Source organism: Orbicella franksi, chromosome 8 (assembly GCF_964199315.1).
Source record: "Orbicella franksi chromosome 8, jaOrbFran1.1, whole genome shotgun sequence".
Taxonomy (NCBI): domain Eukaryota; kingdom Metazoa; phylum Cnidaria; class Anthozoa; order Scleractinia; family Merulinidae; genus Orbicella; species Orbicella franksi.
In genome coordinates this window covers 26862116-26879468 of record NC_138152.1, presented here as the reverse complement: position 1 = coordinate 26879468, position 17353 = coordinate 26862116, and the positions used below count along the sequence as shown (strand labels likewise).

Here is a 17353-nt window from a genome sequence, read left to right as displayed (position 1 = left end):
CTATCATGACCCATTACGCTTGGTGAAGAAAAACATATTACTGAATATGGCATATATGAGCATAATTTTATTGCTGGAAACAGTGGTTAATCCCATGTTGAGAATTCAGCCTAAGCTTGCCCGCCTGAGTAACCAATCGCAACGAAGACCTGGTTGTGGAGCTTGCTATACAATAATATTTTTTAGAATTTTTACTGTTTTATTTTGTTGTTTTATTTTATTCTATTTTTTTTGGTCGTGACGTGCATATACCGGCGTAATTAGAAAAGAAAAACGGTTTCACGAACGTGCTTGTAAAATTATCCCTCAAAGATAGGAGAATTTGTGTAATGTGTTAGTTGCACTCAGTGCTTCAACATTTAAGCCGAGACGAATCTGCCTTTGCAGTCGACCGCTGGATTTAACCAAAAAGGCCGCAATTCGATGTGTACAAGTGTATTTTTCTGAATCTGGAGAGAAACTCGTTATCTCGTTTGAACGTGTAAACTAACATGGCCTTTCACCTTGAGGCAGTGTTTTGTGGGGGAAATGCAGAAAGCACAATTTTAGACTTTCGTTGATAGTTTCTACAGAGCGTTTTCACTCACGTGGCCAGCACACGTGCAAATTTATTGGAACAAAAGGATGTGTTTGTTACGATGGCCCAGAAGGCTCACAGTTCAGTTGTGATTTTTCACAGTTCAGTTGTGATTTTTGAAACAGTTCAGTTGTGATTTTTCACAGTTCAGTTGTGATTTTTGAAACAGTTCAGTTGTGATTTTTCACAGTTCAGTTGTGATTTTTGAAACAGTTCAGTTGTGATTTTTCACAGTTCAGTTGTGATTTTTCACAGTTCAGTTGTGATTTTTGAAACAGTTCAGTTGTGATTTTTCACAGTTCAGTTGTGATTTTGAAACAGTTCAGTTGTGATTTTTCACAGTTCAGTTGTGATTTTTCGGTTGGACGAAAAAGACTGGAACTTAACATACGGGAACTGAGACAGGCGAGTGTTTTTCTCCCGCCATTTTGGAAGGCGGCAAAGTTGTCCTCTAGTTTGTGTTTTGCAGTGCTTGGCGTTTTAAAACGATGGATGCTATAATAAGGCAGACTGTCCGAGAGGAAATAAGACGTCAGGGTGAATCTGCCTCTACGAGTTCTAAAGCAGCGACCAGTGAACCAAACCAACGAACAGTAAGCCGACTGTCTGGATTGCTCGACCGCATCAGAGGTCAGTCAAGAGGGAAGAAAAGAAAGACCGATAAAGAACATCGAATCCAAGTTCGCTGGATTCATTACGACAAGAAGTCAGAAGTTTTTGTTCCAGTTCGTCAGAAGAACGGTGGCGGAAACCGGTTCGTTGCTTATACTGCGTCGGAACCTCCCACAGTTGAAGAACTTAAGCAAAAAGCCACTACTTTGTTTTTCCCTGACGGGAAAAGTGCTTTCGCTGGCTCTGTTGACGACATGCTCCTAGATATCTGCGACACAACCCAAACGGCCATTATTCGATTTCCTGGTGAAGGAACTATTGAAAGTTATTTAAAGGAAAATGGTCTCTATCCGTCGACAACTTACCTCTATCTAAGATCACAGCACCAAGACACATTCTTTCCACAACTTGAAGCAGAGGAGGAAAATTTTGAACGGTCAGTCAACCTGAATACTTCGCAGGTAGCATCAGGTGCTGGTAAGCGCGTTGTTTGTTCAGTATGTAGCTGTACGTATTTGGAAGGTGAAGAATGCATTCGATGTGAGCAGAACAGAGAATATGAGTTTTCTAGGATCGCTGATGGGGGGAATTCATGTACTACAGAAACCCCAGAAACACCAGAAAACCCAGTTTTACTAACTATGGATGAAATAAGATCTAGGCGGGTAGCACTTCTTTCAAATGGTGTGGCTGAAATCGAGGCAGAAGGATCGCATAGCAATGTGGCTGATGAAACCAGTTACCCAAGGCTTACAAATGAAGAGAATTGTAGTCGTGATGAAGGCTCTGTAGAGCAGGATTCTCCATGTCCCTCTTCATCAAGAGATCTTCCAGAGAGAGTTCTCACAGTTCACAGATCATGCATAAGAACTGAATTGATTGAACATTTTAAAGACCCAAATGTAATGAACTGTAATATTGATTTTAAAGTGATTAATGAAAAGGGAGAGTTTGAACAAGGTGTGGGTGTTGGGGTAATTTGTGAAGTGTACACTTTATTCTGGAGTGAATTTTCCATCTCCATGACCATAGGAGAGAGAGAAAGGGTTCCCTTTGTTAGACATGACCACTTTGTTGAGGAGTGGGAGGCTGTGGGGAGAATTTTAGTTAAAGGGTTTGTGTCTGTCTCCTATTTTCCCACCTTTTTGTCAAAAGCTTTTTTATGCTACTGCCTCTTTGGCAACCAAGTTCCAGATTCCATGTTTGTTGATTCATTTACAAAATACCTATCCCCAGTAGAGGAAGAGTTCATTGTAGATATTATGAGGAAGAATCAGCTTCCAGATGATGAAGATGAATTTACTGATTTTCTTGAAAGGTTCAAGTGTAGAAGGGTGGTTACCATTGAAAACCTTAGCCAAGTCATTCTTGAAATTTCCAAGCAGGAACTAGTTCAGAAACCACATCTCATGATTTCATCTTTGCAACCTTTTGTACAGCATTTGAAGCAGTATCCCCAGTTCCAAACTATTTCAGCAGTTGAGGGCTTCTATGATAGTCTTAAACCTACAACGAAAAAGGTGCTATCTTGTCTCACCTCAAATCCACAAAGTGAAGGAGAGAGAGATGCATTTAAATTTTTGCAGCGATTTGTAAGAGGTCTGGAGATGCCAAAACTCCTACAATTTTTGCGATTTACAACAGCTATGGATATTATGATTGACAAGAAGATAGAAGTTACTTTCATTAAGTGCGAGGGCTTGAGTGTAAGACCCATTGCCCACACCTGTGGACCCCTTTTGGAAATTCCATCCACATATGCTAACTTTGTGGAATTAAGGGAAGACTTCATGAACATTCTTAATCGGGACAACTGGGAAATGGATATTATATGAAAGAAACTCTACTGGCCTAGGTTTTTGATCGATGTTTTTCTGTCACAAACTAACTGTCGAAGGGTTGAATCATGCCCTGTAAATAACAGGCTATTTAATTGGAATGCACAAAATTGGTGTCTGAAATGACCTAAAATCTCCATTATTTTTGTGTGTTCTCAACTATGTACTGTTGTAGTTTTAACTAAGGCAGCCTCAGAACCAGAGGTCTGTGTCAGCCGTGTTTTCAAGCTGGGCAGAATGTTGTGTTAGTCTGTTGTATTTTAGGTATGAAGTTCTGATTTCAGGGTAGACCATAAGAGGTCTTGGGAGGAGGTGACTGTGCAAGAAAAATTTTAAAATGCTGAGATTTCAGGCTAGGGAAAGTAGCATGCACTCAACATTTTGTTAAGATCCCAGACAATTTGTTTAATTAATTGTCAAAGTTTACTTTAAGTTGTTGACATAATAAGTGTTTGAGTTCTAGCGTTTGTCAATTCCAGTTCACACACCAACCCAGTTATGTACGTATTTAGCGTTTCTGGTTCTTAACATTTAGAGTGGCTTACATGTAGACAAAAACACACTTGTCATTTGCTAAATAAATGGTTATTATTATATAGAATTTGTGTCCTCATTTCCCCCCAGTGCTTATTACAGGTTGGCTGCTTAAAGACCAGGCAAACTGCTAGAAGATTATTTTACTAGTATTGGTTTTCTTCTTGTTTTTGTGAAAACCACGACACTAAACACATCTAGGTCTCAGTTTAAAAAAGTGTATCAAATACCATCCCTGCAGCGTAAGATGGAAGACAATTTTTGATGTTGCCTTGTCTTCCCTTCTGAGATATCCCATTAAAGACTCTACATTGTCAGTGAGAGGGTGGGGTAATGAAAATCAATGTTCATACATACAGGTGCAATTTGAAATATGGCAATAGCTCGTGCTTTTGGTTACAAAACTGTGGAAGAACACGTTCGAAGGATATGCTTTGAGAAAAATTATGTTAACTTTTCCACCTCTTTGAGGAGTCTCATATAGAGATCAAGAGCAGAGCTAACATCGTGTGGCTCTGGAAAGTCATGTTCATTCATAATAGTCAGAGCAAATTCCTTGAAATCCTCACTGTAGTCAGGCGGGCACATTGTGGAGTGATCATAGAACTCCTGAAGGTCATCTTCGTCTACATCCGTTGTATAGTCATCTGTATTGTAAAGGTGAGGTAGAAAAAACATGCAATCAGGTCGTCCCCGAGGACCACTGCTGTTTCCAAATTTGCTTGACGATATTCTGTGTTGATTCCACAATTCCGCAACTTGATGTAGCTCATTTCTTAGAATAGACATGAAGCAAAATCGAATGCAGTCAACATGAACTGGATCTGAGTCAATAAATAGACCCAAGTCACGCAGATCTTTAAAAAAATTAATCCACCAACCAGGACCATCCTTAGCTAGATGTGACCAATAGGCTTCAATCCTCTGATTTGCTGTGGACCTGCCAGTGAGAAAACACCCAAGACCTGCATCCTCGTCACTGTGGCTCGACCTCAGAAATGTATGTACTGCAGCAACCATGCTGTTCTCAGTTCCGTCGTCTGATCTCACTTTTCTCGGTAAACCACCGATTTGTTTTACAGCATCAAGGTAAAATTTAGTGATAACTTCAGGGTTGTTATTTGTGGGACCAACCTCGAGCCAAATTAGCCTCCTTGAAAATCCATCGATGGCTCCATGCACACAGAATCCATAAGGTTTCAGTTTGTCATAGCCATCGATGTGCCAGACAAAGTTGGGCCCTTTTGCATGGTATATTCTTCGGCGAAGTCTCTTCCTTTTTCTGCTCTCGACTCCCTCTGGATCCAGCTCTCTTAAAAGTTTCATGACTGTTATTCTCTTTACCATATATCCTTTCCTTCTCAGTCTGGCCCATATCCTGCGGTAGCCTACGAAGCAGCCACTGCCACCGAGCTCTCTCTCTATGATCCCCTTTAGCTCATCAAGAGGCATATTCGCGGGACGTCTTGACAAGCCTAAGGTTCGAAGTCGTCTTTTCAGCGTTGATATACTTATCGTTATTCCGTGAAGTTTTAAAAATTCCAGCATTTCCAAGTTGCTGTATCCCTGTTTAAAATAGCTCGATATCAATTCCAACTGGTCATCCTCTAAAACACCATTCACATTCATACATGGTGAATAAACTGGTAGCGGCATTTTATAACTTCTTCTAGAGCACCGTTAAATATAACCACGTCTCAAAGATGGCTGTTATGCTAAGTTCGAAAACTCCCGCCTTTTCTAGACGTAGAAGCCCGGATATGATGAATGAAGTGCCAAGGGCGGAGCTTTTGTTCCAAAAGGTCAGAATTGAACTGTACGGAGAATCACAACTGAACGTTTTTCAAAAATCACAACTGAACTGTTTCAAAAAATCACAACTGAACTGTGAAAAATCACAACTGAACTGTTTCAAAAATCACAACTGAACTGTGAAAAATCACAACTGAACTGTTTCAAAAATCACAACTGAACTGTGAAAATTCACAACTGAACTGTGAAAATTCACAACTGAACTGTGAAAAATCACAACTGAACTGTGAAAATTCACAACTGAACTGTGAACCTTCTGGGCCATCGTAGTTTGTATAAGAAAATGAGTTCAACTCCCACATGCACAGGACACCAACACCACGGGACACCAACATGGGACAACAACATGGCCGCGTTTTATTGATTTGGAACACCAATATGGTTGTCGTAACGTCATGTGACATCGCTCTATTGACCAAAAGAAGCCTTCAATATGTGTTTCCTTGAGGGCGATATAATGGCTCGGATGTCGCTGTCTGAGCTGAGAGCTTGTGGCATAACTAAGGGCGTTTTCGGAGGGAGGAGAGGGTGGTGCGGTTAATGTTCTCTTGACCCCAAATTGTCGCGTTGATAAATTCTATTGTGACATAGAGGAAAAATATGTTTATGAGAAAATCAAGTATCGTCGATAACTGATAAGACTGCCTTGAAAAATATTTGTTTGATGCGCAGGCACTTGTGGACGGTTTCGCATTTCCATTGCGCCACATGCCCCAACGCCCTACAGTTCCTACAAAGATAAAGGAAGCGGCTTTTACACAGAATTGCAGACGTGACGTCACGTGTAGTTTTATTTATACTTTATTTTATTATTATTTTTTTTTTCGGGAAATCGTTTATGTTATTACAAAGTCCACCCTTCCCCGATGTGCTTTCGACTCAGTATCGATCTGTCTTCATCTCCAAAATAGCTTTTTTTCGCATCATCCTTTTATTTGGTTATTTGACTTTATTTGGTAATTCATGGCATGCTAGTGTTTCTTGTGATCTTTTGTTTTTGTCTCAACAAGTTGAAGCCCGTCGCATTTCTTGTGTCAGAATTTTCTGTTGGCCAGGCCAAATGTGGACTAAATGTATGTGTTTCCGTTGTATAAATTCTACCGCCACATAATTATCTTGTCTTATTTTATCTATCTCTTATCTTTGATTACTGTTACCTTATCTTATCCAAAAATTTCGACTTATGTTTCATTCATTCGAAGCGAAACATTAAACCGAAACGGAAAACCTCCGACAAAACGATGGTTTTAAGTATTAGAATTTTAACAAAAACAGGAAAACTCTACGTTTGTACGAATTTCCTGAATTTATTTCTGTATGTACGATTTTTTCCGTTAGTTATTAAAAAAGTTCATGTTGCGTGACCTTGAGGCATGCCGTCACGCAGAATAAATTTCACGGTGAGTTTCCTCAAGGAAGGCACGCTTTCAGACATAGATCACGTCCGCGGTCAAGATTGACGATTTTTGTCGAGCCTTCGTGCGTTTCTGCACGAGATAGCGTGTGTTAGCTCTAAGAACAACAGGCGGAGGTTCTAAACCCCCTTTCTAAGCGCTGGCGAGCTGACTAACCATATCATCTTTCATAGCAATTGACAAAGTCATCTAATGGTTTCAACTGCAGTGAGCGCATCAAGGGGTTAAAAGTAACAGTGACGTTACGCAATATTTATAGAAAATTATTTGAACAGATGTACAAAATTATTTGCGATTTTATTTGTATTGTAAATATGCTTTTGCAAATATGGTCCTATTCGTATGTCTTCTCGTCCACCAAATAAGATCTGTGCAAACCAATAATAGAAGCGAAGCGGAGCTCTTACGAAACGTGTCACATGAACCGGATGTGTGACCTTTATAGCTCTCGTACTAACGACTCTTGATCATGATCTTTTGTTTATGACGTAACGAGACTGAAATTACCATTTATAGGTGCTATTAGTCTCATCGACTCACTTTGTTTGTAACAAAACCACGGTCAAGAGACAATCGAAGGTGCAGCACCGTTTAACATCCTTCCTAATATAAGTCAGTACATGAAATAATCTTTTTGAGAGAGCAGTCGGTGAAGTTGTTTGAAGGTCATTTCAGATATTGGGCTTGAAGTTACGTCTCAAAACAATTGCTGATCATTCAGCCATGGCCATTTTAACGACTCGCGAAGCAACGATGAAAGAGGGATATCTTTTCAAGCAGAGTAGAAATGTCTGGAAGTTGTGGAAAGCCCGATTTTTCATCCTCAAAACCACCGGGCTATTCTACTACAAGAAAAAAAGCCATTGCAGTGGCTTGGCGCTCGGAGTGATACCGTTTAAGGACATTTCGATGCAAGTCGACGAAGTTGGTGACAAGCGAAGAAAGTTCTGCTTGAAAATCCACGCAGATGGCAAGACATTTTCTTTGTGCTGCTTCTCGGAGGAAGAGAGAAACTCCTGGATGATTGCAATCTTAACAGCTGTTACCTCATACGTTATCAACCAACACGAAGGAGCGAAAATCGACGAGGCCAGTTACATGACGAGGGGTAGGAGTTTGACCCGATCCAAGTCGTTTGATGCAATAACCGGTGCCAAACTGCCAAACCCACCGAGGCAAAAAGCTTCAACGTTGAGCACCAGCGCAACAGATTTGGATCGCATAGTTTTGCGAGATTTCAAGTCGACTCCGCTACCGAAAAGGAAGCAGAAAGCATTTTCTCACTGGGACTTTAAATGGAGAAGTAGTTATATCAGTTTTGATGTAATATAGTGAAAACCTTTAATATGTATCTCTGAAGCTTATTAACGAATCTTCCAACTGCGCTTATATAAACTGATTTAGCTGAAGTACTTTCTTTCATCGATGTGATAAAACTCATGATCTAGATTTTTTTTTTTTTTATCGAAAATAGTTCGAACCAGACGAATCGAACAGGGACGCTTTGAATTGCATTGTAAACTATGCCACTGATCTGTCAACACATATTTGAATTATTTAAGAACGGGAAGTTGTAATATTTGTGTAGGCTATTCAAAGAAGTTAATTGGAAAGAAACCATTGACAGGTGTTTAGCATATTTAGTTAATTACGAAATGTGTAAAATAATGCAATGATATTGTGTATGTATTTATATTTTTGTAAATAATCAGATTGATCATGTTAATATAATAATTGACAGATTGAAAAAGAAAAAGAAATGTTAACTTTGCCAGATCCCTTGACATCACGATGATTTTCTGAGTATAATTATACCTTGCGCTTTTAGAGGCCAGATTACTTGACCCTTTCATTGTATTAAGAATTTGGTGACGCAACAGCTAAATATCCCCTGAGGATAGGGAACATACTTGATCGTTTTTATTATTCTCATCACCTCTCAGCTTACGAATCATAGGATGCTGCTAGGAGACAATAACTTTCTATCGTGAACTTAAGAATTAAGAGATTAGAGGCGGTCAAAGGAAAGCCGATTAAAGAACATCCTTCGGCATTTCAGTTCTTCATTTTCTGTGGTTTAATACTGACTGGATTTTTTCCGTTTACCACACACATGCAAGGCAGAAAGGAAAGATAGGATTCGTCTTGCTCTTCAACTTCAAAAACTCAGCAGACCGCAATTTGACAGCCCTTGTAAAATACGGTTTCAATCAAGGAATTAACCGCCCACCGGCGGTACCGTACTTTCATTGATTGTATGTTTTACTTTACGATTAAGAATTTGTTACGGCGGTTTAGAAACACAGGATATGATGAAATAGCAATCAATATTTTTGTTTTTCTCTTTCCCTTTCTAGCGATATTTGAAATGCTGCAGTTTTTGCGCTCCGGAGGAAGGCCTTGGGAAATTGCATTTATTTTGGATTACATGTTAAAAGTGGTCGACTCTTTTTAATAACGTTTTTTTTTTTTTTTTTTTTTTTTCCCGCTTCTCATCTATAAGGGGGGGGGGAACCATTTGACTTTTGGGGGAGCGGGATGGGTGATTTTTGAAAAGACGAAATGTATCTTGCACCCCCCCCCCCACCCCCTCCCCTGCAAATACAAATATATGCTGATCTATACGGTTCAGGTGCTGATCACCGCTGGAGCCAATATAGTGCTCTACAATGAAGGAGCTGTTGTAACGAAGATCTGAGTAGTCTCTCAAAGTAATTCGTTATAATGATCTATGTATTGCATGTTTTCAGTGTCACGCCATTCAAAATAGATCAAAATAAAAATCAAAACCGTTCAAAAGATCAAGTCCAGAATCTGGGAAATGAAAGAAGGTAAATATGCAAAGACTTTCGCCAAGATTCTGGTCACAGTGATTTTTCTTACGCAAGATACGCGGAGAAATTTTTTACCCAAATTTATAGAGATTTGTATGGAGACGCCATGCTGGTGCCCATCCGTATGGGCACCAACATGGCGGCCGGAAACCAACAGAAACATCCGTCACTGAGTTTTGCTACAAAGGCGTGAATTTATCCTTCGAGAGACTCTAAAACATTAAAATAATACCTTTTCTAAGACATGAACTGATCAGATAGCTAAATTCCCCGAAATAAGTCACTTTTTCTGAACCATCATGACAGCTCTCTAGGCCGTCATGTATTATGCCGCGTCACGCAAAAGCTTAGAAATTTCAAGCGTAGTGTATCACAAAACCAAGAACCCATTCGGAGCGAAAATTTGTATGAATATTAGTTTTCAGCAGCCCTTATACATCATTATAGTAAAATCTCAGGACGATCAATAGTTTTGTCGTTTGAATTTTAGTAACGTCATGTGAAAACCAGCTACATTGCACTACCACTGCATGCGAAACCGAAAAACTAAAATCATGTTACACGAAAAAAAAAAAAAAAACTATCATGCATGCAACACACGTCCCGAGAAAAAAAATTCCTGGTGCATAAGAGGGTTAACAAATGTTCAGGCCTATACCAAATCACTCCTACCCTCCTAAAGAATCAAATTGTCCACCCCTAAGATCGCTTATGTACCAGCATTTTTTTTTTCTTTTCATGGTCTAGCTTATACTTCTTCGTATACCGTAAAATCTCACGTTAAAGCCCTGGGCTTATAAAACTTCATAAGGTGTTTTGAGTGGGCTTATTACATTAACGGAGGGGGTACGGGGCTTATATCTATATCCGGGGCGGGGCATATAAACGGAATAAAAAAAATGTTTCGAATTGACGAGATAAAACTTTTCTGAGAAACGAATTAAAGCTAACATACCATTTCATTTAGAGCTATTACTCTGTTACCCTATTATTACCCTATTAGCCTATAACTTTCGATTAAAAATTTTGATGTTTGTAAAGAAACGCTAAAGGAACGCTGTTATACATTACATGGGCTTTTATCCGGGGGGGGGGCTTATATCCGGAATAGTATCTTTGTTAGCAAAATAGACGGGCTTATATCCGGGGGGGCGTATAACCGGGAGGCTATAACGTTATATAACGTGGGATTTTGCGGTATACCAAGAGACCGTGATCATGGTCTCTTGTACATACTTAGATGCACAAGATTAGCACGCAATGTTGCACATGGAACTGGCTAGCTCAAAAGACCACCACAAACCACATAATATCAAGCCAAGGTTTAATAATTATTCGATCTAAAAGAAATACATTTATAATTCGCAATCAGAACCAACACAAATAAATCTTTATCTCGAAGCTAAATTCAGAAAACTTGAATTTCAACTTCGGCTTCTGTGGCGGGTAGTTACAACAGTCGCACTTTACAGGTTAGCACTGAGTCTTTAACAGATTCTCCAGGTGAGCAGGTTGAACAAACAGATTCTCCAAGTAAGCGGGTTTAACAGACAGACTAAAATAACTTCTTTCTCACTTCGATTCTACTGAAAAACTGGTTTGAAACACAATAACCTGACGCCTTTAAATCAGTGTATAATTTATGTCAATCACGATTCTTGTCAGCAAATAAATCTGTCAATTAAGAGGCAACGCCTATTTGGTCAACGAAACAACTCATCCATGGCATCTTATCTTATTTTCTTTTTCTTTCTTTCTTTTCTTTTTTCTTTTTTTTTTTCTTTATCAAGTTCAGTGCCAACGATACACTATATTTTTTGACGTTTTCTTTCAGAAAGGGTCAGTTTTAGTAAAGAGGATGAAACATTGCCAGCATTCTTTCTTTCTTTCTTTTAACATCTGAAGGTTAAGGAAACTATCAGGAGTTTGGCACTATTATGCCTTTGTTGGTATTGCTCGATGTCAGGAAAACCCATGTTAAATTGTTTGCTACACCGAGGATTCGAAACCTTTAGTTTTCGGTCTGAACCGACATAACATCAACAATGAAATAAGTACACTTTCTAACCTAAGGACGAAATGTATGCACAAGCACTCACACAGCTGATAGAACAATGATAAATAGATATTATATAAGGCCAGACAATGTGCAGGGAAAACGCAACCTCGTTCTTAGGCCCATGGGAACCAGGTTGATGGATATTCTCTAGTTTAGTGACCCCTCAGGTCGGCGTTAGCTTACATCAGGTTTAAGTAGCATATAGGATGATGCTAGGATTATTTTCTCCTCCTCGGGATGGCATGTGAGTCCATCGCAAGGTTACCCCCCACCTTTTCCTCGGTATCAAATTTACACCTGGCCTTTGGTGGAGGGGGTGGGGAGGCACTTGATTAAGGTTACTCCAAACCTTCGCGGGGCTACTTTTTCCAAATTTTCTTTTTTCCAACCAAATTAAAGTTCATTATTCAAGGTAACATTTTCCAAGAAATGAAAATAAAATATTAAACCGCGCGCGAGTTATTGGGAAAAAGAGCTTTTTTTAATAAAAGTTAATAAACCGTCAAGTTGTCATAATCCCCAATAGGCATGGACTCCTCAGGCCCAGTTCAGACGTCGAACTTTTTATGAGCCGAACTTAATTCAAATTTGGACCGACCCAAATTATCAAAAGTACTCCTGTTGATTCAGACGTCGAACTTAATTCACCGAACTTAATTTAGTTCGAACCAAAACACATCGAAACATCAGCGGTTTTCAGACAAGGTGTATGCATTAGGTTCGGCTCATGAAAAGTTCGACGTCTGAATTAAAGCCGTTCGAAAGCCGAAATTCCCGGCTGAGCTAGGCGGGAAGAACGGCTGAGCCGTTCCAAATTCAAATAGCCGTTTTTAACTGATTCAGACGCCGAACTTTTCATGTACTTAATTCAACGTATTAGGTTCGGCTCATGAAAAGTTCGGCGTCTGAACTGGGCCTCAGCGACCTTTTAGCGGCAAACGGCTTAATCCAGGGATCCTATGTCAAATACTTTCAATTTGAGATTTCATGTCTGTCAAGAGTGCCTTTTTGTAATCACGCTTCGGCTATTAGACCATTTTCGATAATATTAAAATTCTAACTTGGCTCCGAGGATTGGGGGAATAAAACAAAAGAAATCAGAACGAGGTCGAGGGATGAATAATTAATTTCTTTTGTTTTATTCCCCCAAGCCTCGCAGCCTCGTTAGAATTTTAATATATCGGAAATGGCCTAATCCTTAGTTTCTTTTTGTTTTGTTTCACAGCGCTTTTCTCCGTTTTGCCATTTATTGTTGACCACCGGCCTAAAACGTATGCGCCTAAAACGTGACTGTAACACTATCGCTTTACCGGGGGTTCTGTTGTTTCATTGGCTGGCGGCATTTTGAGTTGACATATCCCTCTGAGGAGGCCTGACATGTTTATAAATCTTTAGAAGAGGAAACCTTGCACTCGTTTTTCGAGAGAATCCCTCCTCTTTGAATGCATTAATAGGGTATGTAGAATCGACGGTATTTGGTATTGCTTTGTATCGTTTTGTTGTGATTCTGTGTGTTTGAAGCATTTCTGCCCCGGTTTAGACTTGCCACAAGTCGACCTCATGAATTTCAGGGTAGAATATGAGGCCCTTTTAGGGGGGGGGGGGGGGGGTACCAATGTCCCCCGTCTGAAATTCGCCACTAGCCATGTCGGCATTTCGCAAGATTCCTATGTCGCCTGTCGGAATTTCATCCGCAGAGGAATTGTGTCGGAAAATTTGACTCCTTGCGTATGCTTTGCACTTGCTCGAACACTTTTCAGCAGTAGGAATTCTTATGCACAGCCACCATTTCTCCGGTCAGTGGGTTTAATGATTACTTTATGGTTACTTTTAAAGCATCACATTTCGACTCAAAATGAAGGAAAAGACATCTTAGCTACTTCACTGTTTTTCAAAATTTTGTAAGGGGTTGAGGGCATGATGGGGGGCATGTTGGGGGCATGCTTTCTAAGGGCTTGGGCATGTCTTCGAGCGCTGAAGTTGCTAACCTCCTAGGGGATGGGGGGACATGCTCCCCCCGGGAAATTTTGAAATTTAGACGCTTGGAATTGCTAGTTTCAGCCTTTTTCCAGTCAGTATTTGGACCTAAAGTACAATCGAACCTATGACTATTTTTACCATTTTTATGTTTAACAACCGTTCTTTAACTCAAAATCTCAACGGCCTCAATCAGATAATCTCTCCAATCTATAATCTTCCTTTGAATTTGGCGTAACCCTTCTGCTGAAGAAGAGAAGACCCTGGCAGCTTTCCCCTGTCTCTCTTTTCCTGTTGATAATACAGCTGCATATTCTTTTACTAGTGACCCAGTAATAAAAATGTGAAGCCGACTTTTGAAGATCTCTTTCCTTTTTCCTAAAGCGTGTTTTTAGGTGTTTTAGGGCACTGCTCACTCAGCTGAGAGTGAGAAAAAATACTCAGCAATGACGGACTCGATTTATTCGACGTGGACGTTTTAGCATATATAAGTAAGCCTGGGTTTCACGACCCGTCGACATCGCGCGTGAGAGAGGAAAACACATTTAAAACTCTGGAAATGCATCTTCACTTCGAATCAGACGTTTAAAACAATCACTGCATTCTCAGTTCCGAAATTCGTTGTCGGTCTATCTTGCCATTGGTGTCGCTTTCCCTATTTCGCTGGAGGAGTCTGTCGTTCGTCGCCAATTCATAGCTCTCATGTCACCGTTTCAAGGCCATGTCCCTTGTCGGAATTTACCCCTAACAGGGTCTCGAATATGTTAGGCCGCGAAGCGGCCGAGCGAGCGACGAAGTCGCGAGAGGTCTTCGTCCGGCAGGTACTGAATAAACAAGACGAAGGACTTTTCAGAAAGTCTAGTCCCGGTTATGCATCATTCCTTTTATGCAGCAAGATCAAGGTCTTGAGTGTGCGACTCGCTTCGAAGGCTCAAATATATAAATTTAAGCACAAAAACACTTTCCGCTCCTATTCTGCTTCGTCGTCTTTAAAGTGGACGAAAGTGACAACGTTTCTGCAAAATTAAATTGCATATACCTTGTCTTCTTTTTCGGAATTAGCAATTCAGCTCCACGAACTCAAACTCCGATTTGAAATTTCCGCCATTATGCATCTATCAATGTTAAGCCCGAGCGGGGGGGAATGGGGACCCCGGGCATACGTGGGGCATTTGACCTCTATTGCCTTCCCCTCCCGCGGGAATTTGACGAAGAATCTGGGTCTCAGGGTGGGGACGTTTGCTTTTTTTGCGTGGAGGAATGGGACCAATAACATCGTCCCATGTGCTCGTCTGTGCGCCGGCCATCTTGGAATTGGAGTAGCGCGGCTAAAGCCCTGAAAGACGGCTGTTTTTAATAGAGGTAAGCACCTGCTTTTATATTTATACAAAAACACTACTTCTCACTACTCATTTTCAATATAAATTGATGGAACACCTCACTTTGTGGGGATTGTGTGTTTTATTGATAATATCGACTCGCTTTTCGTCAGAGAATCAAGCGTTGAATTCTATTAAATATTTTCTATCCATTGACCAGGAGAATGCCTCTCTTAAAGATCACGAGCGCCTGTAGAACAAAACGGGTGGGGATATTTGATCCGATCTGACCAAATTTTGGGGCCCCACGGTGGGGATTTTGACCAAAAATTCTTCTGAAAAGTCAAATGCCCCACATATGCCCGGGGTCCCCCCCCCCGCCCCTTCCCCCTTCGGGCTTAACATTAATAGGTGCATTACTGTGTAAAACAAAAGCGCGGTCGGCACTGGGTACCAGGGTATAAGAAGTATTCAACAGGGAGGGGATGGTACATGTACGAACCATCTGGCTTCATCTACCACCCTGTGAGGTATCTCTTTGATCCCATTTCTACACGTACCAACAAATTAGCATGTTGATCAGACTCTTCAACTGAAATGAAGATGTTGAATTGAATGAAAATATGAATTGAGATAATGAGATTTACCGTAATCGTGGTGTTGCGTGACTCTTGACGAAGCTCTCAACAAGTCACGCGAACCTGAGAGTGTCGGTCGACAGAGGAAACTGAAACCGCCATTTCTGTTCACTTTCGTATTCGTCCGTTGTATCGGTGTTCAGGACGACAGTATGGCCACTACAGATAATTCTTTCGCTGATCCGCCAGATTTCTCAGAGCCGTGGAAATTCAGCGACATCGTTCTTGTTGTAGAGGATCAGAGATTTTACGTTCATCGCAACATTCTGGCACTTTGGTCGCCCGTGTTCGAAAAGATGTTTACAGCAGCGTTTCAAGAAAAAAACAAAGATGAAATACCTCTACCTGATAAAAAGGCGAATGAAATCAGAGAACTGCTTCTGATGATTTATCCAAACGTGACCGGAAAGCCGTGGGTTAGAGTCACTCACGACAACTGTTACTTCTTGGCGAAGCTTGCCCAAGAATATCAAATTGACGCCATTGTGCAACAGTGCGAGGATTTCTTGGTCGATAAGACGGGAAAGGGGAAAGACATCTTGAATGAATTGATCTTTGCACAGACCTACAAGATGGAGAAGCTTGTGTTGAATAGTATTACAGAAGCCAGTCAACTTAGTATAAAGGAACTTAACTGCCATGAGATGTGTGATCAAATTGAGCCAAGCATTTACAAGAAGATTGTGGAGGGAATCGTCGGCCGACTAGAGGGGGAGCTGAAAAAACTACAGTCGATGCAAAAGGGGATAAAGGATATCAGAGAGAAGTGCCTGAAAGAGTTGCTTGAAATTGCCAAATGTTTGACAAAACATGCTTACGAAAAACATAAAAGGTACTTTGTTGGTGTCACTGACTTAGACAGGTATTTGTTTACTCTGGAACAAGACACACAAGAGCATAGGTGTTCTTCAGGCACAATGTGCCCAGGTTTAGGTGAGGTTTCAAAGCACCTTAAATCCGTAAAGCAAGCACTGGAGTCACTTTCTGGTAATTAGCGAGAAATAGAAAAGTCACGCAACGGGAAGTGGAAAGTAGCGTTGCGTGACTACCCAAGTAACGGCTGTGACCCAAGGTGGCCTGATTGTTAGTAAAAGCTAATGGTTGATAAAGCTATTCATTGAAAACTATAAATTTATAGTTAAATAAACATTTGTTGTTTTTGACTCAGTAACGTTCCGTTTGGTTTTGGTTTTTATTCTAAAATCCCCGTTAGCCTGTAGTTCTTTTTATTCTACTATCCCCGACCGTTAGCCCGTATAGTAGGCCGGTATTAAACTTCCCTAACAACTGCAAATGCTGTGATTTCATCTAGAGATCACCCAGTGGATATTTCGAGCAGGCTGGCAAGCGTTGAATCAGTGAAAATTTTAGTATCCCACCTTTTCCTCCTGGCAAGAGGAGGAAGAGTCATTGTCACAGTGATTTGGTTACCCCGAGTTTCGGGTACCCCGTACCCAAATCCCCAGTGTTTTGGGTACCCCCAGTGGGTATACCCAAACTGACTGAAAGCGTTAAATACCACAGACTGGGGCAAGTGAAATCATTTATAATTCTGCTCTAAAATCTTTTATCTTCTGACGAAGCTCTGTCTCAATAATTGAAAGCTTTCTTAATCTTGATATAAACGCATAACGTCTCTAAAAATAGTCGCAGTTTATAGCAGACTGTCTGATCCGAGTCCTCATTTTTTATCAGTTCCAACGGCATTCAAAAGCAGATTCACGCGCCAAAGGTCCTT

General features: G+C 40.6%; 3 protein-coding genes across 3 annotated transcripts; 2 read left to right on the top strand and 1 right to left on the bottom strand.

The window, feature by feature from the left end:
- Positions 1-2680: 2680 nt before the first annotated feature.
- Positions 2681-5209, bottom strand: LOC145495038 (uncharacterized). The gene has a single exon (XM_081474616.1). The coding sequence runs from the start codon at positions 5188-5190 to the stop codon at positions 4006-4008; it is 1185 nt and encodes a 394-aa protein (XP_081330742.1). The 5' UTR covers positions 5191-5209; the 3' UTR covers positions 2681-4005.
- Positions 5210-5648: 439 nt separating this feature from the next.
- On the top strand, positions 5649-8557 carry LOC145496288 (arf-GAP with coiled-coil, ANK repeat and PH domain-containing protein 2-like). Its single transcript, XM_081475989.1, has one exon. The coding sequence runs from the start codon at positions 7512-7514 to the stop codon at positions 8118-8120; it is 609 nt and encodes a 202-aa protein (XP_081332115.1). The 5' UTR covers positions 5649-7511; the 3' UTR covers positions 8121-8557.
- Positions 8558-15413: 6856 nt separating this feature from the next.
- On the top strand, positions 15414-16690 carry LOC145495320 (BTB and MATH domain-containing protein 38-like). Its single transcript, XM_081474914.1, has one exon. The coding sequence runs from the start codon at positions 15768-15770 to the stop codon at positions 16608-16610; it is 843 nt and encodes a 280-aa protein (XP_081331040.1). The 5' UTR covers positions 15414-15767; the 3' UTR covers positions 16611-16690.
- The last annotated feature ends 663 nt before the right edge of the window (positions 16691-17353 follow it).

Bases quoted from the DNA above. Each gene is read 5' to 3' on its own strand.
- LOC145495038 (XM_081474616.1), bottom strand. From the start codon at position 5,190: ATGAATGTGAATGGTGTTTTAGAGGATGACCAGTTGGAATTGATATCG.
- LOC145496288 (XM_081475989.1), top strand. From the start codon at position 7,512: ATGGCCATTTTAACGACTCGCGAAGCAACGATGAAAGAGGGATATCTT.
- LOC145495320 (XM_081474914.1), top strand. From the start codon at position 15,768: ATGGCCACTACAGATAATTCTTTCGCTGATCCGCCAGATTTCTCAGAG.